At 42.7% G+C, this 23822-nt stretch overlaps 1 protein-coding gene across 1 annotated transcript in view; it reads left to right on the top strand.

Moving 5' to 3' along the window:
• The window catches only part of golga7bb (golgin A7 family, member Bb), a 46873-nt gene extending 23411 nt beyond the window's left edge, over positions 1-23462 (top strand). The window contains exons 4-5 of the mRNA XM_056272434.1: positions 4624-4725; positions 23013-23462. Coding sequence (XP_056128409.1) covers positions 4624-4725; positions 23013-23096 — 186 coding nt within the window. The 3' untranslated portion in view covers positions 23097-23462. The remainder of the gene's footprint in view (positions 1-4623; positions 4726-23012) is intronic.
• The last annotated feature ends 360 nt before the right edge of the window (positions 23463-23822 follow it).

Here is a 23822-nt window from a genome sequence, read left to right as displayed (position 1 = left end):
AAGATGATCTGGTCATTAGTTTCCTAAGAGGAGCTAAGAGGATGAATCCTCCCAGAACCCCATCTATCCCCATGTGGGACCTTTCCATGGTGCTAGAAGCCCTGAAAGGAGCCCCATTCGAGCCGATTCGGACATCGGATATGAAACACTTGTCTTTCAAGACAGTGTTTCTCTTGGTTCTTGCGTCAGTAAAACGCATAGGGGATCTACAAGCGCTATCAATAAGCGCAACGTGTCTGGAATTTGGGCCTAACGAGTCATACTCAAACACAGACACGGATACGTACCTAAATCCCTCAACACGCCGTTTAGGCCCCAGGTTATCTCCCTGTCTGCCCTACCGGTTCATAATGAGGAGAGCACAGGCCTCCTTTGCCCAGTTAGGGCGTTAAAGGCCTACGTATCTCGCTTATCTGTTTTCAGACAGACTGAGCAGCTTTTCATTTCATTCGGCCTAGGGGCCTAGCCGCCTCGAAACAGACCCTATCCAGATGGATAGTTGATACCATAGCAATGGCATACACTACAAAGGGACTGGAGTGCCCCTTGGGTGTTAGAGCACATTCCACCAGAGGCATGGCCTCATCGTGGGCGTGGTCTAGTGGTATCTCCTTACAAGATATCTGTATGGCGGCAGGCTGGGCCTCCCCATCTACATTTATAAGGTTTTATAACCTAGAAGTTCCCGCCTTACAAGCTAAATTGCTATCGGTTTAAAGTCAAGCACCACATGCCCCGTCGTTCGGCGCAGAGTACTGCACTCGCTTGGGCACTGCTCAACGGGCTGTGAGTTTTTTCCTGAGGAAAAATAATGCCCACACTATCACTCAGTACAGGCTGAAGTTCTCTTCACCCTAACTGTGTGTAGCACTATTATAATAAATAGCCCTTCTTATAGCTAAATTATTTAGAATGATGCTTCTAGCCTCTCTTCTCGGACTCTCCGAGTTCATGGTGATTATGCACTATATGAGCCCAGGGCACCTGCCCTTGGGACCTTGGTGTTGGATCCCCGCATGCACGCGTTTTGCATAGAGTTCCCCTAGCGTAAGATATTACGCATGACGAGAGAACCTCTCGTAAGAGAACGTACTCAGTTACTAACGTAACCTCAGTTCTCTCTAGAAGAGGGAACGAGTACTGCGTATCTTGCCGTGCCTGCTACGTGCTGGTTCGCTTCGGTGATGAAAAACCAGTGAGATCAGCCCATCGAGCTATCTTTATAGGGCTAGACCACGCCCTTTGGGCGTGAGCGTGACAAAATGGGCACGAAGCGCCCCCATTGGACGGTCACCAAAGGGCCGCTCTCGATAGGCTGCTGCAGTTGCCGCAGGACAGCCAATAGGCACGCTGAGCCGCCTGCCTATGTCTGTATGCTGCTGCAACGCGTTTTGCAATAATTCAAAATTAAGGATAATTTTTTGGCTTCAATATCTCGAGGAAAAGAGGTTTTCCCCGAGCGTAAGATATTACGCAGTACTCGTTCCCTCTTCTAGAGAGAACTGAGGTTACGTTAGTAACCGAGTACGTTTTCGACCACTGAAAATGTGTACAATTTACCAATTTACTGATGAAGCCACATTAAGAACTCCATATCTCTGGGATTGAACCATCGAGGGCCTTTAAAATGAAAATATTAAAAAAGGAAAGTTTGTGAAGAACCAGAATCTAGAGGGATATTGAGATACCTTTAATACTTCTTGAGCAGGCCAAACTTGAGACAAAAAAAAAAAAAAAAAAAACAGAAGTGCTTTCTCACATTTTTGAACTGTCACCGTTGGCATATAATGCAACAAAGATGGCTAAAGTCAACAGATTTTATTAATAAACCTAAAATAAAATGTTGATGCTGCTTTCTTTCTTCCCCTCTACAAAACTGTGGATTACTCAGTAAATATACATCCATGACTTTTAATATTTTGGCTTTCATCACTATTCATGTTTGTCTTTCTACTGAAAATATATGAACCAAAATCAAAAATTTGAGCTGGGGACCTCTGGTTGATTTGACACGGAATGACCCATTAACTAATTAGATTTATTTTTAAAGGACCTTTTAATGCTTTTTTACATTTTCAACATTCTTTATTGTATAATGTTGCTGTTCGAGCATGAAAGGGGTCTGCAAAGTTACAAAGCACAAAATCACTCCAAAGGGAGGTATTCTCTATATCAGTAAGCACTGTTGCTGAACTCCCTGAAACGCCTTGTTTGTAGTCTTGTATTTTTATTTCTGGGAATGATCACATCACAATATTCCTCATTTAAAAAATTTCCACCCAAGCCATACGCAAAAAAAGAGGGCAAGACCTGGTTGAGTTGCATTAGTAGTAGGCCTATGTTGAACATTTTGGTTATGGTAAGGAGCTTGACATTTCTGAAACACACTCAAGAGTGGTTGACCAATCACAACACACTGGTCCAGCTGTCCAATCAGAGCACACTGCACTTTTCGGAAGTATGGGCTTTATAGAGACAGGAACTAAACGGGTGCATTTCCCATACAACAGTGGCGGCTGCTGGTCTTTCAAAGAGGGGAAGCTCATTTTCGGCCTACATCATAAAAAAATTCAATTTATTTATAGGCCTACGTAAATTCTGCCCTATGTTCCTTAAGGAAAATGCTCTGTGACCCTGTCAGTGACTTGACCAGTGTCCTCTCAGTGGCCAGCAGGGGGAAATGTGGGAATTAGGTTAAACTGAAACAAGGAATGTGGTGTATAATTGTGTGAAATGTATGAAGAAAATTGGCTAGCAATTTCGCCAAGCAAATACCAAGAAATAGGTTGCAGCAGTTTGGCTTTCGACTACACTTGCAAAATCCGCGATGGAACTCGAATAGCTTCAGTGTCAGCGACTTTTTATAGTACAAAATCGCTGTCAATCAAAAGGAGATGCAGTCTTTCGACAGACCCACCAATCATCACGCAGAAGCCCGGGGGTCCAGGCCAGCCCACTCCTCTATTAACCCTCAGAGACACTGAGCGTCCGTGGGCGGGACATAATCGCAGCATTTATCCAATGAACGTCTAGTCTCGAAGCACTGAAAAAAAAAATTCAAAGCAGCCACATTGAAGTCAATGGAAACAAAACTTCAATAGGCTTCAACAGGGAAATCCACTGTGACGGTACGGGAATGTATGAGAAGGAAATCGAGTCAGCCGACCTGCTATATGTAGCTGATTCTGAACGAACTCGTCTTTAAGATGAACGTATTCTAACGCATTTTTAGTCAATAAAATGTTAGCACAATAGTACATATATGACCATTATTTTTTTTTTACATTATAGGGGAAGCCGAGCTTCCCTTGCAGTTATAAAGAAATCCCCACTGCAACAACAACATAACTCGCTGCTTAACTACCATATCATTTAAAGCATCATTGAAGAAATCAACTAGCTAGTCACGACTGTTTCCCGTAACTGCACTGTCGCAAATTTGTCTTTCAACCATGTTGGTTAATTATGTCACACAGGTGGTGGAGTAATAACTTATTTTAATGAATCTGTTTGAGATCAAAATAATGCTAGATTTTTTTCTATAAATTACGGACGTGACATCTGAGAACTAATTCTCTTTTTTTCTAAGTTATTTTGCTTCATTTCCAGCTTCAACCATAGGCTCGTTTTCACATACTAGAGCACTATGCAGACGTGCACTCTTCAAAAACGATGCTTTAAATCTCTTGACAAACTAACCGACGAAAATTACATATGTATGTATTATAAATGACAGATATAGATTGTACCGTATGTCAGCTTGCTTATTTGGCTCAAGATAAATATTTATTGAGTCCACGTCATACAAACAAGAAACTATGCTTCTAACCACAGGTCAAGAGCTGTCTTTCCAACCACACAACTTTGCAATTCAGTTTGAATGTTCATTTGAACTATTGTTTCGGGAAACATTAACTCGTTGAACTATGCTGATAACGACGGTACTTGCGACCATAGTTGGCTAACAATGCTTTTGGGAAACGCACCCCTGAGCGGTACAAACAGACCTTGGAAGAGAGGTTCTACAATAATGTAAAATATGTGAAAAATAATGTGTTTTGAACATTCAAACATGAAAACATTCTTGAAGACCTCAACAACTAAATCAAGGCTTTGTACAAGGGGATTATATGGCTTATATGGCATTATAAAGTAATAATAATACTTATTATTTTAAAGAAAAAACATATTACTAATTCTAGTTATAAAAATATGTATTTAATGTATTTAAAAAGGCTATTCCATTAGAAAATAAATTTAGGGAGTAACTTTGTATCTGTCGTAATTGAATGGATTGTGGAATTTGGGCGTTGCTTACCAAAATGGAGCCAGCTGATTGGAGGGGAGCGGATGAAAAGTGAAGAGGGATTAATGATCTCAACCAGCAAGGAAAGTTGTTTCAATCATGCACAAAAAGACCAGAAAAGTGTATTAAGTAAATATGGACAATATTTATTTTATTTAGAACGATTTATAAAACTATATTGTTATCGTTATAGTTATTGGCCTTGGTGTGAACTGGCCTATGGCGAGTAAGGGAATTAGATTAGTAAGGGAATTATGATAACCTTTCTTTTCCTCTGTTTGTCCTCCTAACTCCTGTCCTTTCTCTGACTCCCACAGATACTAAAAAAGATCAGCATGTATATTCAAGAGCAAAATGAGAAGGTCTATGCACCCAGAGGTTTGCTCCTCACAGACCCCATCGAGAGAGGTATGAGAGTGGTATCCTTTGTAAACAGTCCGGGATGGTTTTCAGTCTTATGTTATGCTTTTTTGAAGTGTTGGCACTGCCACAAACAGCTGAGCATGATCTAGTTGTGAACTTTGATGACTTATTCAGTTTGTTTGCTGAAACGACTTTGTTCTTTTGGCTGTCACTTACTTTCTCATGACCATGTTTTCCTTTCACTTCTGATTTGCTTTGGCACAGCATGATGTCAGTCAACACTGTTGTGATTGTGTGCCTTCTATTCGTTCCGAAGTGGGAAGTCACACTTTCATAAGAGTTACATACTATACAAAGAATATAACTTCACCTTCAGCCGTTCAGCAGAGGTGACACTTTGATATGTTGATATAAAGCAGAGAGGAAAATCTTCCTTATTTTGTAGACATTTCTTTCCATTTCCCAGCACCATGGTTGTAGCTAGGAAACTGTGTAAGACCAAAAAGCTGCCTGAGGCCAGACCTGATTGGAAACACTTTGTCTGTGTGATTAAAGAATAAGGAAAGTTTGTCAAGACAAACAACTTAAAGTCTTTGACAGCTGGAGTTTGAAGTCATTTATATTTTAAGCCAAACTGAACATCCGTCAGTGGGATTTATTGGGATAACATTTCAAATCGATATAAACAAAAGGGAAAATAATATTATCAAAAAGGGAACAATCTAGTTGTGTTGCATCACAACAAACTGATTGTTTCCAGTGCACATTTAACCCTAATGGTGTCATTAATGAAATGTGTCCTAATTAAATATTACTTGAGATGTATGTATTTGTAATAATAACTCAAATCTACATTATTTTAACTTCTAATTTAATAACTCATAATAATTAAGTACAAAATTGAGGCTGGAATTCCCATAAGCCCTTCTTCTAAAATAAATTAGTTACACTACCATTTCTAAAGTTTGGGCAAGTAAGTTAATTTCTTCTTTTTTTAATAGTCTCACAAATGAATACGTTTATTCAGAAAGGATGCATTTAATTGATTGAAAGTCAACTTTATCAAAGTACCTTAATGCAAAAAAAGTTTCCTCAAAAAAACAGTTCCCTTTCGTTGTCACTCCGAGTTACGTCGGATGACGACGAATGGGGTTTCGCTTAGAAAGCCTATCAACTTCGAGTATTACAAAACGAGCCAATGGCAAAGAAATGCCATGGGTCTGCAGAATTTGCATGTGCAACTCTGCCCCACCTCATGGGTATAAAAGGAGGACGCCGGCAATATGCAGATATGTTTTCGCTTCGGAGCCAAGTGTATGCTTCACTCCCAAAGCCATCCTGAGATCTTCTCTTCCTCTTCGAGACGAGCTTCTCTCCAGGTATTGGTGTGACGGCGATTCCCAGCGAGTGCACATTCTCTGCGATCTGTGCAGGGATCTGCCAGTGTGTGTGTGTTTTCTCCCTGGTCGCTTCAACACTCTGCAGAGATTTAATCCTCTCTAAAAGAGCAGCGCGTGGCACGTCTTTTTAAAGATGCATCGCCCGTGCACTTCTGGTTGCGGTCGACTTCTATCCGACTCTGATGGGCACAATCGTTGCTTTGTGTGTTTGGGCTTAGAGCACGCTTGTGGATAACTCATGTTTTTATTGCGGAAACATGGCCATCGTAACACTTTGGTCGAGACTCAGTGATCTTGCAAAAGTGAGAGTCTCCTCATCCACACCCCGATCTACCGTTCCCACGGGAGCTGGTACTTCGGCTGGTGGCCAGGGTGACCTGAGGGTGACGGTGTGGCACAACCAACCGACGATTCGTCCTCGGGCCACATCCCGCTCTCCAGTGTTGCAACCCGCGAGCCGTCCGGATGATATCCCGCGGTCGTCCCAGTCACATGACACGGGCAGGCCACGGGTGTCATTCGGCGCTCCAGAGGAGGATGCAATGTCGATTGCAGCATCACAAGGTGGGCAGGAGTCCTCGGGAGATGATGATTCCGCTGTGATGCCACCTTCGGGTGCGCCAGCATTGCCCGAGTCAGATCCCGAGCTGACGGCCATGCTTTCCCGGGCGACCTCCTCCACCTTTCCTCCCCACGATCAGGCTGCTGCCAAAGGGTACACTGGGGTCCCCATGGTGGAACGCTCTGTTGCGATGCAACTGTGTCCGCAGAGTACTTCTTCCCGTTGTGACCCAAAGTACCACTGTAAGCCTGGAGGTTTTCGTCCACCCTGGTGGTGAAGTCCTATAGAGCCGTGGGGCAGGCAGCCGCCTCTCTACATGCCATGGCCACACTGCAGGTCTACCAGGCACAGATGCTCAGGGACATGCACGAGGGAAGGACTGACCCAGGGCTCTTTGTTGAGCAGCGTGCCGCCACTGACCTCGCTCTCCGGGCGACGAAAGTGACCGCACACTCCCTGGGTCAGGTGATGTCCACTAACGTGGTCCAGGAGAGACACCTGTGGCTCAACATGGCTGATATGCGGGACACCGAGCGAACTCGTTTGCTCGACGCTCCCATATCCCAGGCTGGCCTCTTCGGCTGCTGTATATTCTGTATATATATCAAGTATATTCTGCCCCGACAGCCTGCTGCTGCCTCCACCCAGCCGTCGGCACAGAATTCTCAGACGGCGCCCTCCTGCCACACCCGCCCCTCCCGCACGGCCCCAGCAGCAGCCTTCACCCGGGCCACGTCGTGGAGGTAGCCACAGGAAGGCGCCACAGCCCTCTCCAGCCCCGCGCCCCACTAAACGCCAGGCCAAGCGGCGCTTCTGATACGGGCTGCTCAGAGATGGCCAACAGTTCTTTCCAGGAGATGGTAGCAGGGCCACTCCTTGAGAATAGGGGAGAATCTTTTTTTTTCTCCACTCCCCACTGTTCACCCCCGGGTGGGCAGCACCCTAATGTGGTTAAAGAAAGAACTGACATACCCATCTCTGTGCACACAGAGTTCTCGGATGACAGTGCGTGCCGCCCAAGGGCCTCCCCACTCTCGTCCCCCTCTGTGACAGAGTTCTCGGATGACAGTGTGCGCCACCCACGGGCCTCGCCACTCTCGTCCCCCTCTGTCGCCAGACCCCTGGCAGAGCAGGTCCCCATGGAATGCTGGTCCTTCCCTGGCCTCCTCTGTCAGGATGCGGCTAATGACCGTGCCCCCGCACCGGGCCGCTATGCCACCTATGTCTGGGCCTGTCATTCCGCCTCACTGCACCACCGAGGGGACCTCTGTGGTTCGCATGACCCTGCTGGTACAGTCCTTGGGAGCCTGGCTAGAGCTTCCCAACTTGTCCCGCTGGGTCGCCCGAATCATCAGGCTCGGCAATGCGATTCAGTTCGCACGGTCTCCTCCCCGCTTCAGGGGAGTCCGCTTCACTATGGTCGGTGGCAATGCCCCTGTCAAGAATAGCGGAGGTCGCCACCCTACTGGCGAAGGGTGCGATCGAGACTGTCCCTCCAGCCGAAATGAGGTCCGGCTTCTACAGCCCCTACTTCATTGTCCCGAAGAAATCCGATGGGTTACGGCCAATCCTGGACCTGCGCGTCCTGAACCGCTCCCTTCACAGGCTGTCATTCAAGATTCTCACAGCCAAACGCATTTTCGAATGTGTGCGGCCCCAGGATTGGTTTGCAGCGATCGACCTGAAGGACGCCTACTTCCATGTCTCCATTCTCCCTCGACACAGACCGTTCCTACGGTTTGCTTTCGAGGGGCAAGCATACCAGTACGCGGTTCTCCCATTTGGGCTAGCCCTGTCTCCACGCGTCTTCATGAAGGTCGCATCCTGAACTATCTCGACGACTGGCTGATCCTAGCTCACTCTCGAGACCATGTTTATGAACACAGGGACCTAGTGCTCCGGCACCTAGCTCGTCTGGGCCTTCGGGTCAACTGGGAAAAGAGCAAACTTTGCCCCGTGCAGAGGATCTTTTCTCGGTATGGAAATCGACTCGGTCGCCATGTGCGCGCAGCTTACAAGCGAGTGCGCACAGTCACTGCTTACTTGCCTGAGACAGTTCGAGGGCAAGAGTGCGGTTCCACTGAAAATTTTTCAGAGGCTCCTGGGGCATATGGCATCCGCAGCCACGGCAACGCCGCTTGGTTTGCTTCATATGAGGCCGCTTCAGCACTGGCTTCGCGATCGAGTCCCGAGGTGGGCATGGCAACAAGGCACGCCTAATTGGCCCACCCGGACCTGGTTTTCCGAACTTGTACTCCTCGCGAAAAGCACCTCCCTGGCCAATTCCTCTGAGGAAGGACCTCCTTTCTCAGGGACGAGGCACCCTATGCCGCTCTCGTCCCGATCTCTGGAACCTCCACGTGTGCCTCCTGGACGGGACGAGGCAGGTTTGAGTACCCTACCACCAGCGGTGGTGGCTACCATCACTTCCGCTCGAGCGTCGTCCACCAGACATGCCTACGCGTTGAAGTGGAACCTCTTCGTCTCCTGGTGCTCTTCTCACCGAGAAGACCCCAGAAAATGCCCGATCAGTGTCGTGCTTTCCTTCCTGCAAGAGGGGTTGGGACGAAGGCTGTCTCCCTCCACCCTGAAAGTCTATGTTGCCGCTATCGCCGCACATCATCCTGCAGTTGAGGGTAAGTCCGTGGGAAAGCACAACCTGATCATCAGGTTCCTGAGAGGAGCAAGGAGACTGAATCCTCCTCGCCCTCCTCTCGTTTCCTCTTGGGACCTCTCTGTGGTTCTAACTGCTCTGCAGAGTGCTCCCTTTGAGCCTCTGCAATCAGTAGAGCTTAAGTTCCTGTCAATTAAGACAGCGCTGGGCGACCCCCACGTGTATTTCCACTGTAAAGGGGGTCGCACACCGGACGAGAAGCGCAGCGCCGCGTCGCGCAGCGCCACATCTTTTAAATTCGAACACATTATTCTCTATGAGTGTACACACACCGGCGGCGCCATTCGGCGTCTGTCCGCGGCGCCCAGCTACGGCTCAGGACCAAACCCTGCCGCGCCACAGAGCGCCATTTGCATAGTTTTATATTAAATTTGCATTTATTTGTCTCAAATCGTCGTTAATGTACATGGCTTCACCCTGTGCTGTTTTCACTCGGGTTAGCTAAACGCTAGCTAAATAAATACTATTGTATTATGTGACATAGTTGCCTAGACAACGGATAATGTTACAACAAAATAACAGACTCAACGTGATAGACACTTTTACTTGATTAACGTTCAAACATCAGCTATTATTCAATGAACATAAAAAAATAAAAAAAAATCAAGATAAAACACACATCGTGCAGCTCTTCTACCAGGAGTTGATTCAAAATTGTGCTCGCGCGATTAGAATGTGCACGTCCGGTGTGCGATACCTGGAGTTGTCCTAGACGTGGCGCGGCGCTGCACTGCGCTTCTCGTCCGGTGTGCGACCCCCTTCAGGATCTTGTTCAAAACCCTGCCGCGCCACAGAGCGCCATTTGCATAGTTTTATATTAAATTTGCATTTATTTGTCTCAAATCGTCGTTAATGTACATGGCTTCACCCTGTGCTGTTTTCACTCGGGTTAGCTAAACACTAGCTAAATAAATACTATTGTATTATGTGACATAGTTGCCTAGACAACGGATAACGTTAGAACAAAATAACAGACTCAACGTGATAGACACTTTTACTTGATTAACGTTCAAACATCAGCTATTATTCAATGAACATAAAAAAATAAACAATAAATCAAGATAAAACACACATCGTGCAGCTCTTCTACCAGGAGTTGATTCAAAATTGTGCTCGCGCGATTAGAATGTGCGCGTCCGGTGTGCGATACCTGGAGTTGTCCTAGACGTGGCGCGGCGCTGCACTGCGCTTCTCGTCCGGTGTGCGACCCCCTTCAGGATCTTGTTCAAAACCCTGCCGCGCCACAGAGCGCCATTTGCATAGTTTTATATTAAATTTGCATTTATTTGTCTCAAATCGTCGTTAATGTACATGGCTTCACCCTGTGCTGTTTTCACTCGGGTTAGCTAAACACTAGCTAAATAAATACTATTGTATTATGTGACATAGTTGCCTAGACAACGGATAACGTTAGAACAAAATAACAGACTCAACGTGATAGACACTTTTACTTGATTAACGTTCAAACATCAGCTATTATTCAATGAACATAAAAAAATAAATAATAAATCAAGATAAAACACACATCGTGCAGCTCTTCTACCAGGCGTTGATTCAAAATTGTGCTCGCGCGATTAGAATGTGCGCGTCCGGTGTGCGATACCTGGAGTTGTCCTAGACGTGGCGCGGCGCTGCACTGCGCTTCTCGTCCGGTGTGCGACCCCCTTCAGGATCTTGTTCAAAACCCTGCCGCGCCACAGAGCGCCATTTGCATAGTTTTATATTAAATTTGCATTTATTTGTCTCAAATCGTCGTTAATGTACATGGCTTCACCCTGTGCTGTTTTCACTCGGGTTATCTAAACGCTAGCTAAATAAATACTATTGTATTATGTGACATAGTTGCCTAGACAACGGATAACGTTACAACAAAATAACAGACTCAACGTGATAGACACTTTTACTTGATTAACGTTCAAACATCAGCTATTATTCAATGAACATAAAAAAATAAATAATAAATCAAGATAAAACACACATCGTGCAGCTCTTCTACCAGGAGTTGATTCAAAATTGTGCTCGCGCGATTAGAATGTGCGCGTCCGGTGTGTGATACCTGGAGTTGTCCTAGACGTGGCGCGGCGCTGCACTGCGCTTCTCGTCCGGTGTGCGACCCCCTTAAGCCTCTCTGAGCATGTGTCTTTCCCTCGGCAAGCCACCTTGCCACCCCTGAGGTTGAAATATTCCACCTGCGGCTGGACACCCCAGTGTTCTCCATATGCATCCCTCTGGGCCAGGCTTCCTCAAACTCGGTCCTGGAGGGCCACTGTCCTGCAGAGTTTAGCTCCAACCCTGATCAAACACACCTACCTGTGAGTTTCTAGTGATCCTGAAGACCTTGATTAGCTTGCTCAGGTGTGTATGATCAGGGTTGGAGCTAAACTCTGCAGGACAGCGGCCCTCCAGGACCGAGTTTGAGAAACCCTGCTCTGGGCCATATGGGTATTCTCTAAGTCCCCCCCTCTGGGCTGGCATTAATTGCATATTTCTCTGAGATATGAGATATGCTCCCCAGTGTACCTTGGTATTCCTGTGCTAAATAGGAGTCCTTCTTCCTTGCTAGTCTCACGACAGGGATCTCAGATTTACGCAGGGCACTGGAAGACAGCTGTGAAGGTAGGGAACGGAGACGTTACGTCTGCCTGCCACTTCCGCTGTACCGTGGGGATCACCTGACCTCAGTCTTGGCTTCTCATCGAAGAAACATATCTGCATATTGCCGGCGTCCTCTTTTTATACCCACGAGGTGGGGCGGAGTTGCGCCATGCAAATTCCGCAGACCCATGGCATTTCTTTGCCATTGGCTCATTTTGTAATACTCGAAGTTGATAGGCTTTCTAAGCGAAACCCCATTCGTCATCATCCGACGTAACATCTCCGTTCCCTACTCAGTGAACGAGGATTACATACGTATCCGAGACGTTTTCAACATTGATAATAATATGAAATGTTTCTTGAGAAGCAAATGAGCATATTATAATGATTTCTGAAGGATTGTGTGACTCTAGCTTCAGTATATTATATAATATACAGTATATTACAGTATATTATTATAAAATATGCATTTTGGTATATCACATAAAAAACACTGTATGGATTATGTAAATGCGAAGATTCACATACATTTTTAAAAAGCGCATAAAAAACTTATGTGCTCTATTGAGGCGGAATATTTTTTAATCTGATAAGAAGACATGCGCATAACCCTCTGGGGACCAGAAAAGCGCCGGCGCGTTTTGCCGTTTTTTTTTTCACATAGCAGAAAAATAGACTTAAAATACTCTGTTGATTTTGATCGTACATATAAGTGTTATACATCAATCGATCCTGTTAATTGTCTATTATTTTTCTGTATACTCACAATAAAAACAAAGTTTTGTGCTTTTTGTCAAATAAAGAAAAATAAACATGATGCGAGTTTTGCCTTCTCTCTGTCAGTGCAGTCCATTCTGAAACACGTCTGAAAAATTAACTCTAACTCTGCAAATACTTGTCATACAGGCACGAGAGATTTTTCTTTATGAAGCTTGAATTCTCTTCTTTTCAATGAAGTAATTTATATAAAAAACAAATATTCTCAGTTTATGTAATCTGTATGAAAAGAGAGTGCTGTCAGAATTTTTTTCCCCAGCTCATTACACTTCATTACGCGTTAATCTGACACGCCCACGGAGGACGCGCGCTATTCAAACGCAAATGTTGAGGCAAGCCATGACAACGCACACATCAGCCGTTCCACCGCGGCGGTAAAATGTGGGGTGTATTTTCTGCCTTTTACCGCTAAGAGGCGCTACAATCATAGACTCTGAAAAGTGTTCGTTTATTCTTTCTAATGCCTGCCGCCGCACCGCGGCTCATTCAGAGCGATTGAAAGCTGGTAGCAGATGAATTCAACAAGTGAAAGAACACTAAAATTACTTAAGTTTGAAACCAAGTTCGAACATTTCAAGGTTTAAATAAAGTGTCGGGACAGTTTTTTTTATTATTTAAAACAGGGTTGCATCGGGTTTGGAGTTTATTTCTTTTGCGATGCCAAATAAGAAACACTAGGCTAATCTTATTCTTGCGACATTTTAAATTTGTATTGCCAAAGAAATGACAGCTGTATTAAACAATTAAAACAGTAGGCCTAAAAAACGAAAATTGTCCAAAGCAACATAATTAAATTAAAACATGCGTTTTTCTTTGCCTCTCTCGCGCTGAATCTCTTTTTAACAAGTTTATTTAGTCTCCCTCGCTCTCCATATGAAAGAGGAACATTAACACCTAGGCCTATTGTCCTGCGCGCACGATACACTGAACTGTCCCTCCAACCCCCCACCGGCTATCGAGTCTGCAGGCTGATTTAACACAAAGAGAAGTCGCAATTCACACTTAAATCGCTATTCTAGACAGTGTTGATAATGAAGGAATTAAATGATTTAAGTTACATGTAGCCTAGTGATATTTCTGTCATAAAATTTTATTACTAAATATTTCATTATTTCAATAATTGATGAAATAAAACTGGTTTGGGCCAGCTTTTTCCAAGCAAAACTAAATATAATCTGAAAAAACGCATGTTAATTTGTTGTCATGAACAAAATGTTCAACTCAATATTAAAGTCTACAGGGATCTTTGGATCCTTTCAACCAGGCATGCAATTTGTGAATTAAGTTTTTTTTATTTTTTTTATTATTCAAATAAATATCGAACCACGGTGCTTCGTGGTAATGCTGCTAAATTAAATAACATGTATAGAATAATTATGAACTTAAATGAAACAATATCGCAACATTTCGACAAATACATTATTTGATCTGTTTTTACATTTTAATTAAGGGCGATTTAGCCTGCTACATTTAATTAGAGCGAGATTTTCACCCTTGTCATTTTCTCATTGGGAAGCGCTTACAGGCTACACGTTTGAGTACATCCTCTGTACCTCTCGTTTTCATATGGATTACATAATCAGATAACATTTATTAGCCTGAATATTTAGACATTTAAAGGCTTTAGACATAGCCGATTTCTTATAGTGACTGAGCTGAAGTGGCTTTCGGTTAATTTTTGTGACGCGCAGTTCCTGGAGACAGAGACGACAGATAAACTTTTGTCGTTAGCAAAAGTTTGAATAAAACCCGACTTTAGAAAAATGCATAGGGCCACTCGGCGTGGTCTGCCAAAACACTTAATTATAAACTTCAATATTTCATTCAAAATAATCTCAAAACGCTTTGTGAAATTTTGAAAAGCCGTGCATGCATTAAGGCCACTTGAACTAATGAACAACTGAAACGCTGGTTTTGATTTTATTGTTTGTCGTTGTTTAAACGTGCTTGTTGCATATCTCTATTTTATATTTGATATGGTCTATTGGTGAAGTAGCCTATAGCATTGATTACTGTGGAGGGAGGGGTGTGGGGATTCAAATAATTCAGCAGAAGCAGGGATGTTTAGACCAGAAGGAAATCCCCGTCCCCCCTGGCAAATCACACTTAAACCATGTTTTTAAAAACTGTAGGTTGTAGGGAATCAAAATAATAATAATAATAGGCCTAATAAAAAAAAAAATATATATATAGGCTATATATGTAAAATTACTTTTTTTACAGAACTGCTTTTGAAATTACGATTGGTAGCCTCGTACGATTGGTACAGATGCAACGTCGTTCTGTTGGATACTATTGTTCCTTAGTGTAAAATGGAAATGCATGGTAATTTTATTTTATAAATATAAGCAAAAAACTGTATGGTGTAACAGAGTTTTAGAGCTAGACAAATCTCTCTGCATTAATAAATATAAAATTTACAGTAGACCATGTTTGATCGGGATTTGAACCCGTGTCATCTTGATGATCGAACCGTAAGTTCTACCGCTCGGCTATGAATTTTCTTACTGAGAAATGCCCAAACGTTTGTTTCTCACATGAGCGAGAAAACGTTTTGTCGTTAGCCTGTGAGTGTAGGCCTACTTTAGCCTACATGAATAAAAGTAGACCTTTTACAGTTTTAAAAGATGATATCTTATCTGTATGACCAACAATTACGCAGTAAGTTCTTTTAGCTGTTATGAGAAAAATAAATCCAAATGAACGCGCCGCCGCGTTTGTCAAACTCTAATTCAACATGCCAGAATAAAGCCAGATTTTAGAAAAATGCATAGCCACTCGGCGTGGTGTGCCAAAATACCCTAATTATAAACTTCAATATTTCATTCAAAACCATCTCAAAACGCTTTGTGACATTTTAAAAAGCCGTGAATGTATTAAGGCCACTGGAACCAGGATCATAACTGAAACGCGCTGCATGTCTCAATACAGGAAGCGCTGGTTCAGATTATATTGTTTGTTGTTTAAACGTGCATGTTGCATATTTAAAAATATTTGTTTAAAAATAAATGTTTGTTGTAGGCTTATTTGTAAATTACCATAACTTGTAGAATTTCATCCTTACCGTTAGTTGACATTAGCCCCACTTACGTTTTGATAAATGTCCCTTTGCGCCACCTGGCGGTCATTTCGCGAGCGACTTTGAAATGCGACTGGTTTATTTTTATTGTATTGGTCTACTTTAAAAAATAATACTTTATAAGACATTTATGGGAAAAGACTATTTTCTTTTCAAGATGTTTCCAACTGTAACTTTGAACCAATTCTGTAGACTGGCCCATATAGCATTTGACCAGGATTTGTTTCCAGGTATGACTAAAAATGTGCTTTTGGCTTTCATTTATATTTGATTGTTTGTATATATATATATATATATATATATATATGTGTGTGTGTGTGTGTATATATATATATATATATATATATATTGTCCTTACATTCTTTCTTGTGTGACACCCCTGAAAGGCTCATTATTATGCAGGGTCACTGTCTGAGAACTACTTAATTATTCATGATAGGGGTTGGGCCGTTCCGCCCATCCGCATATTGCCTTGGCAAACAAAAAAATGTTTTTCACAATTTAAAACAATCTATTGTTTTATGTGAATGATTAGGAAGGATGATTTTCAGATCATTTTGAAGCAAAAACTCTAGGCGACAACGTACATTAGTCAAAAGTCTTGTGGACTCATATTTAGTATGTTTTTTGTGTCCTTATTTCAAAAACTTTATTTTTTAGTTTTTTCAATAACCACGCATAAACAATATTCTCTCAAAAATACAAACATGTACATACATGTTGCTCACACATTATGGTAGTCCTGTTTGTGCTAAATAGAGTGTAATTTCACCTGTGCCATTAATATGTTTATAAGCAACTGAAAAAAGCACAAATGTCAGAGCATGTCAAAACATCTCAAGGACCCCAAAAACACCTTGGTCCCCAGAGGGGCATAAACTACAATGGAAACACATTTACCAAATAAATCCCTCAATGCGCAACAAAAAAACTAATTTGACTTAACCTCAACAGTGGATGTGATTTGATTACTGGACTAATCAGCGGACCAATCGCATTGCACAGCATCTCAAATGTTGGTTGGATCATTCTGAAATGCTGGAGCCATAAAAATGTCCCAAAATCATCCCAAAAGTGTCTCACATGATTGCGTTCCCAAACACCAAGCATCCGAACACAAGATAACATGACAGCGTTTATTGCGTTTCGTCTGCATTTATGATGTAGGACAAAAAGAGCCACAGTGGCTTTTCAGTCCATTTATATTACAGACAAGTTTGTTCCCTTGAACACATGGGATGGAAATTGCTTTATTCTCAAATGTTTTATGTGATATTCCAATTTTGCACATAAGTTAAATTCGCAACTTTGGATGAAAACATAGCTAGCGAAGACTTGAGTAAGAATGCAGAAAATTCAGCTTTGCCATATCATGTTTTAAAACTCCATTATAAAACATTTCAAAATAGAAAACCGTTATTTTAAATTGTAATGATATTTCACAATATAACTGTTTTTACTGTATTTTGATCAAATAAATGCAACCTTGGGACTAGTTCTTCAACAAACACCAAATCACAACAGATCAGTGTGTAAAACCTGTTTTTTTTTTTTTTTTTAAGCTGTTTGAAAATTATGGATATGTTTCTCAACATTATAAATCCAACCGGTATCATGGGAGTGTTTGAAATGTTGCTGTTGTTGGGTCAGTGGGAACTAGACTAATTGTGTTTAAGCTACTAACCTAATGAGATGTTGATGCATTGCTCCTGTCAAGTCTTTTGATGCATGGCTGAATACTTGTCAGTTTGTCAGTTTGCAGATATCAGGCTCAACACACAGCATGTTCCCCAATAGCCTACTTGTTGCCTTGGCAACCCATTCCCTTTTTGATTATTATTTTGGCTTAAACTTTTTTCTTTTTTCCAGAATGTGTATAAAAAGAATTATCATATGTAATGAAATTTCAGTGTCTTTCAAGCAACCAGCCCCCACACTTTAGGAAACCCTGCTGTAAAGAGAGATCTGGGTGTGTTTCCTCTCTCTCTAGGTCTAATATATGTCAGTATTGTTGAGGTATGACAGTAAATGCACCCTCAAAAGATCATCCAGGAACATATTATTCTTGGATCCCATAATTTTGGGTGATTCCTTTTGGGAAATCTATCCAGTGGACCATCAAGCTAGCTTGGCAATCCTGGTTCTTCTCCTTCCTGCTGACTGCAGGACCGTCTGGCTTTGGCAGGCCTTCGTCAGCTCACAGCCCTGTGGATTCCAACCAGCTGTCACCTTAGGAGCAATGGGCAAACAATAGCTGCCATTCAGTTCCTACCACACTGACCACCAGTAACTCATCGCAGGGCTTTGGTTTAGCTCACAGGAAAGATATTTTCAAGTTAAATTAAATGAAACAGTTGATGGGTTAAATTCCATTATTGCCATGCTACCGAGTTTGCAAAATATTGCATATTCTCAACATCTGATTAGGTCTAACTTTCTTGTGGAGAGGGAATGCATTTACCAGCTGTCCAACTCTCATCTAAATCCATTTTAGGATCCAGATTGGAGTCTTGTGGCATTTAGTGCATGTCTGTCAGCTTTGAGGTTATGTGTACTTTGCAAAATAAACATTTATCAGATTTACACTACCGTTAAAAAGTTTGTACAGAGTCGGTAAGATTGTTTCGATGTTTATAGAAGAAGTGTCTTATGCTCACCAAGGATGCTTTTATTTGATCAGAAAACAGTAATATTCTGAAATATCATTGCACTGTAAAAATTAGTTTTTTCTATATTATTTTAAAATGTAATTCATTCCTGTGATGGCAAAGCTGAATTTTCAGCATCATTACTCCAGTCTTCAGTGTCACATGATCCTTCAGAAATCATTCTAATATGCTGATTTGCTTCTCAAGAAACACTTATTTTTGTTGGAAACAGGTGTGCTGCTTAATATTTTTGTGGAAACCCTGAATCTATCTTCTTTTATTTTCAATTATTCATTTCTTTAAAAATCAAATTGACCTTACACTTTTGAACAGTTGTGCACTCATTTTAATTATCTTCTGGGAAATTAGACCAACAATATTGATGAATATTGATATTGAACTCATGGGCGTATTGGTTTTGTTTAATAAAATTATAAAATTGTTATGAATTGTGTTGACTACTATTTTGAAAAGTGTTGTGTAATGAAATAGTGTGTGTGAGAACGAAAGTGAAGAATAAACAAGATGGATGAAGTTTGCTACTCCTGTCTCATGTGCTTTATTGCTGTTTTACTAACTCCTGCCAGACACCCCAAATTGGTGACAAGGATTAGGTACTTTTTTTGTTTTTTTGCTATCGTTGGTCATGAAGATGGCTGTTGCTAACGTGCCTTTCACAAGTTTTTTTCCTGGCTTGCCCTAGTCTTGTGTAGCTAGTCCTTCAGACTGACCGCAGAAGGTCTGGACTCCATTGCAGCTTTCATTGGCCAAGGACCACCCAAGAGGACGTCTGACGTCTGACCAAAGCAACCAATCTCAGTTTGTTTTGTTCCGCGTCATGTTTAGGGGCGTGACAATGTAAAGTCAATGTCCCTATGACTGATTGCGTGCATCTAATAAATGATTCATTCAAGAATGTTGTGCATGTTTACTGCAATGGAGCCGCAAACTTCACATACTTTTGAAAATCCAGTGTTTAGTTGATCCTGATAAGCGCTCGTTGTCACAGTTGTAAATCCATGAGGGGGTTCGGCGTCACAACGGCTTTGTTTCCAGGCGGACCGTTAAAGACACGTGGAACACACATCTCCCGGAAATCCTGTAGAATTCAACCAATCAAATGACGACTTTGAAACTTCTGAAGAGTTTTCCATTTTGTGTGCCATATGCATCAGGCGTTCAGCCAACGGTCCGTGGGTGTGACGTCTGAGGCTGAGACTAGCATTGCCCCTGTGAGCCCGCTATGCCGTTCAGCACATGGCTGTGGATTTTTGAAAATGATCTGTGGGTTACTGATCCCACAGGGGTTGTCTGGCCATACAAAAGACGGAGAGCAGTGCAGCTTCACTGCCTCAGTACAGATGGACAACGGATTTTCTACTCATTGCCTGATACAGGTGCGACGTACAGTATAAGAACAGAGAGGATCCATTGAAAGCCTACTTTGTGCCAAAAGCCAACATAGTAGCTGAACGCCACACCTTCCGTAAATGCTGTCAGGTGCCTCACGACTCACAAGAACGTTTTACAGTTGCTTCATGTGTGTTCGGCACCAGTACTGACTAAAGTATTCATGTTGGTGATCAGTGAAATGATTGTGACTGATTATTCAAAAGCCCAAATTCCGGTGGTTGGATGTTTATCAGCAAAGGTTTCCCTACATGACCACTCAGTTATTGCTATGTTCTTCATTGTGGACAAAGGGACACCACTCCTGGGGAAGGATCTAATGTCTGCACTGCATGAGAGGATTGAAAACAATCAAGTCCTGCCTCCTAAAGCCCTTCCTGTGCCTGCTTCTCCTGTGCCAGTCTTTCAGTGCACTGTTCCTGAGTCAACTGAGTTTGGATGTACTAAAAACTTTATACAATGCGTAAAGCTGGATGAAACCGTCACACCTATGCCCTAAAAACTTCGCCGTCTGCCACTCTCTGTTCGTAGTGCTGTGTCAGAGGAATTAAATCGCTTGCAAACAACTTGGGTGATAGAAGGTATTCACACCTCTGCATGGGCGTCACAGAACAATTGTTGTTGATCTCAGAGAGCCAAATAAAGCAGTGAGTATGGACTCTTTTCCATTGCCATACATGGATGAACTACTCTCTGCTCTAAAGGTTTCAACTGTTTTCTCTACCATCAACCCGGCTAATGATTACTACCATGAGGACAGTCGTGACCTCACAGCCTTTATTACTCACAACGGACTGTTCTTTTATTGTCGTGCTCCTTATGGATTGGCTTCAGCGCCTGCGGCATTTCAGAAGATGATGGCCATCATCCTGACTGTCATCCTGGACAACATTATCATCCAAGGGCATGACATGCATGACAAAGCACTTTAAGCGTTCTTACTACGACTAGAAGCTGCGTTTCGCTTCAGGCAAACCAACCTGGTGTTCTTTGGTCATACTGTATCAGCAGAGGGTCTTCTTTTTGATGAATCACGTGTGCAGGCGATTCAAAATGCCCCTGCTGATTATCTATCACGTTTGCCCTTTCCTGCTTTTCCTGCGGATGGTGCTGTTGCTCCAGCTCCTGCTGATGATGTTGATGAGAAATTTGTTGCTTTTCTATCTGCCGCCTGTGGTTCTCTGTCTGCTGCCGATGTGGATGCTGCATGTGCTTCTTGTCCTGCTCTAACCAAACTTTGTACACAGATTACTAGTGGATGGCCTTCATCATCAAAGGGACTGGACGTTGAGTTGTCGCAGTGTTATAAACTGTCTGGAACTGTCTGTTAAGGACAGCTTCATATGTCGGGGCTCACGGCTGATTGCACCTGCTTCTCTTTGGTCTGTGCTGGTCTCCATAGCACACAAGGGACATCGGGGAGAGGGGAGAGCCAAACGACACCTTTGTGATCTCTGTTGGTGGCCAGGGATGGATGCTCAGGTTCATGATGCTGTCCGTTCCTGCTACGTGTGTCAGCTCAATGACCATTTGACACTCCTGCATCTGACTGCAGGTTTGCTATAACCTTAACGGACTATTACAGCAAATGGCCTGAGGTCTCCTTTGCTCCCACTGTTGCTACAGTTTCTGTGGTTTAGTTTCTGTCATCAGTCGCCATGGAAATCCATTGAGTATAGTTACTGATAATGGTGGTCAGTTTAAATCTGCTGCTTTCGTTGCTTGTCTGGAAGGAAGGAATATTCGTATATATCTCTCTATACTACCCGACAGCTAATGGTGCTGTAGAGAGGTTCAATCATGTGTTCAAACACAATGTCCAAATGGCCATCCAGCAAAATATGCCATGGAAATCTGTGGTAACCGACCATTCACAGGTGTACCATTCCACTCCACATACTGAAACTGGTGCTTCACCTGTTCCGCTACTCTATAGCAGGCAAATGCGCACAAAACTGTCTATTTTGCTATCTGCTCCTGTGAAGTCATTAACGGACATGACTGTTTGTCGAAGGCTTACGTGGCTGCAACACAAAATGAAAAAGTACACTGATGCTAAAGGCCATTGCACACTGAGTCCGAAATTCGCATCCGAAATTTTCGCACGTTGAGTCAATCACGCTTGCACACTGCCTCCGAAACTTTCGTCCGTCATAAAAAAAAATCGGATCGGGTTCGATTTTCTGCGTTTTTCGCATCCGTAGCAAGCAGTTTGAATGGAGTTTGAATGGTGTTTTGACAATTCAGAGGCACCGAATCACGAATACGAAAAACGCATGCAAAAATTTCGGACTTCAGTGTGCAATGGCCTTAAGCGGGGCACTTGCTCTTTCAGGAAGAGGATAAAGTGAGGGTATGGAATCCTTTGCATATTCACCGAAAGTTTACTGAGTTCAGTTGCCAAAAGATTTGGGCTGGGTACATACATTCTTAGTGATGACATGGAATGAATGATCATGATGACATGGAATGTTTCCCCTCTCACTGCATTTCCATGGACACCAACATCTCCTAAGAACACTGCTCACCACACACACACACTCATACCACTAGACCTAAACGTGATGTTTAGTAGCCTAATATAGAGTTGCTTAAAGGACTATGTTACTTAGATCTGATCTGGATATTATGTGTGGATGTGTCTGCATTGCATATGCAGCTCTAATGTACTGTTTGTTTGTTTGTTTTTTGTTATCTTGTATGAAACAGTAGGGTTTAAGAAACACTATTTAATGGGTTCAATCACATGAAGTAATACAATGTATTTGAATGCAATGTAAGTCACTTTGGATTAAATTTTTTTCAAGGCTCGAAAGCTTTGATATATTCACCCAAATGTCCACAAATTAAAATATGACCACAAAAACAAGAACACTGATTGCAATAAAGTGCATAGATATGGGAAGGAGGAGGCAGGAACTGGCAAAAGATGAGTGTAACTTTAATGACAAAATAAACAAAGTAGACGAAAGTAAGCAGCAGCCTTTCGACTTTCGCATGTAAGCATAATAAAAAACATTAAGTCCCAGGCCTTTTACTCTCTCGTCTTCCATTGTCTTCACTCCTCCTTTTATCCTTAACATTTGCTCCACCGGCCTCGCTCCGCTCCCACATTTTTAATGCAGTATTTAGACTTCTCATACCAGCACTGTTATGTTTCAACATTGCAAATTTTAACCCTTGACTGTGGCCGTCCAGATCGAAATCTCCATCTTCGAGGACAGTGGCTCCACCAGCTCCAGCTCTAGTGGAAGTTCTCCGACCAGTAGCACGGCTCAATGACTGGAGGAGCAGCACCAGGGGTACGGGTACAGGGGGGTCTGTACGCTCCCCAAGATCCGCATGTTGAAACATGAGAGCACCAGATTTTAAATACTGAGTGAGAGAGAGAGGATACAGGTACTGCTCACTCACTCGCTTCTTCCAAACAACAAGCGCAAAGCCAGGAGCTTTAACTCACAAACACAACTTCCCCATCTCATTTAATTTAACCTCCTCTGCATTTCTATTAAGTGACAGATATAAGTTGATCAGACACCCTCAATAATGAAATAAAGAGGGCTAGAAATGATTGGAGTGCTTTCTACAGATTTCTCACTGTGCCTTAGCTCTGGAAAATCAGGTTAAGATGGTTTTGAAACAACAGGTAGTCTAGGTAGTCTAAGATGGCAATTAGCTGGTTTACCATGTTCCAAAAGAAACCTTATAATGGCATGACCAACTGATAGCTGCAGGCTACGTCTACACTAATCTGGGTACATTAAATGCATTTTTTTTTTATATGTGTGTTCCTTTCGTCCACACTGAGACAGCGTTTTTGTCCCGCTTAAATAGAGCTTTCTGAAGATGCTCTGCCAAGTAGATAAATGTAAAAATGCAGTTTTCACTTTATAGTGTAAACTGTAAAATCTTAGGTATTTGAAAAGGATAGCGCATGTTTAGTCATGTGACGCATATTAAACTGTACCTATAGATATCTATGTTTATACCAGTATGTGCCTGCTTTGT

Source organism: Rhinichthys klamathensis, unplaced genomic scaffold (assembly GCF_029890125.1).
Source record: "Rhinichthys klamathensis goyatoka isolate OS25496 unplaced genomic scaffold, OSU_Roscu_1.1 h1tg000338l_1, whole genome shotgun sequence".
In the NCBI taxonomy this organism is placed as follows: domain Eukaryota; kingdom Metazoa; phylum Chordata; class Actinopteri; order Cypriniformes; family Leuciscidae; genus Rhinichthys; species Rhinichthys klamathensis.
The sequence above is the reverse complement of the archived record's forward strand: the minus strand, read 5'-3'. Positions and strand labels throughout refer to the sequence as shown.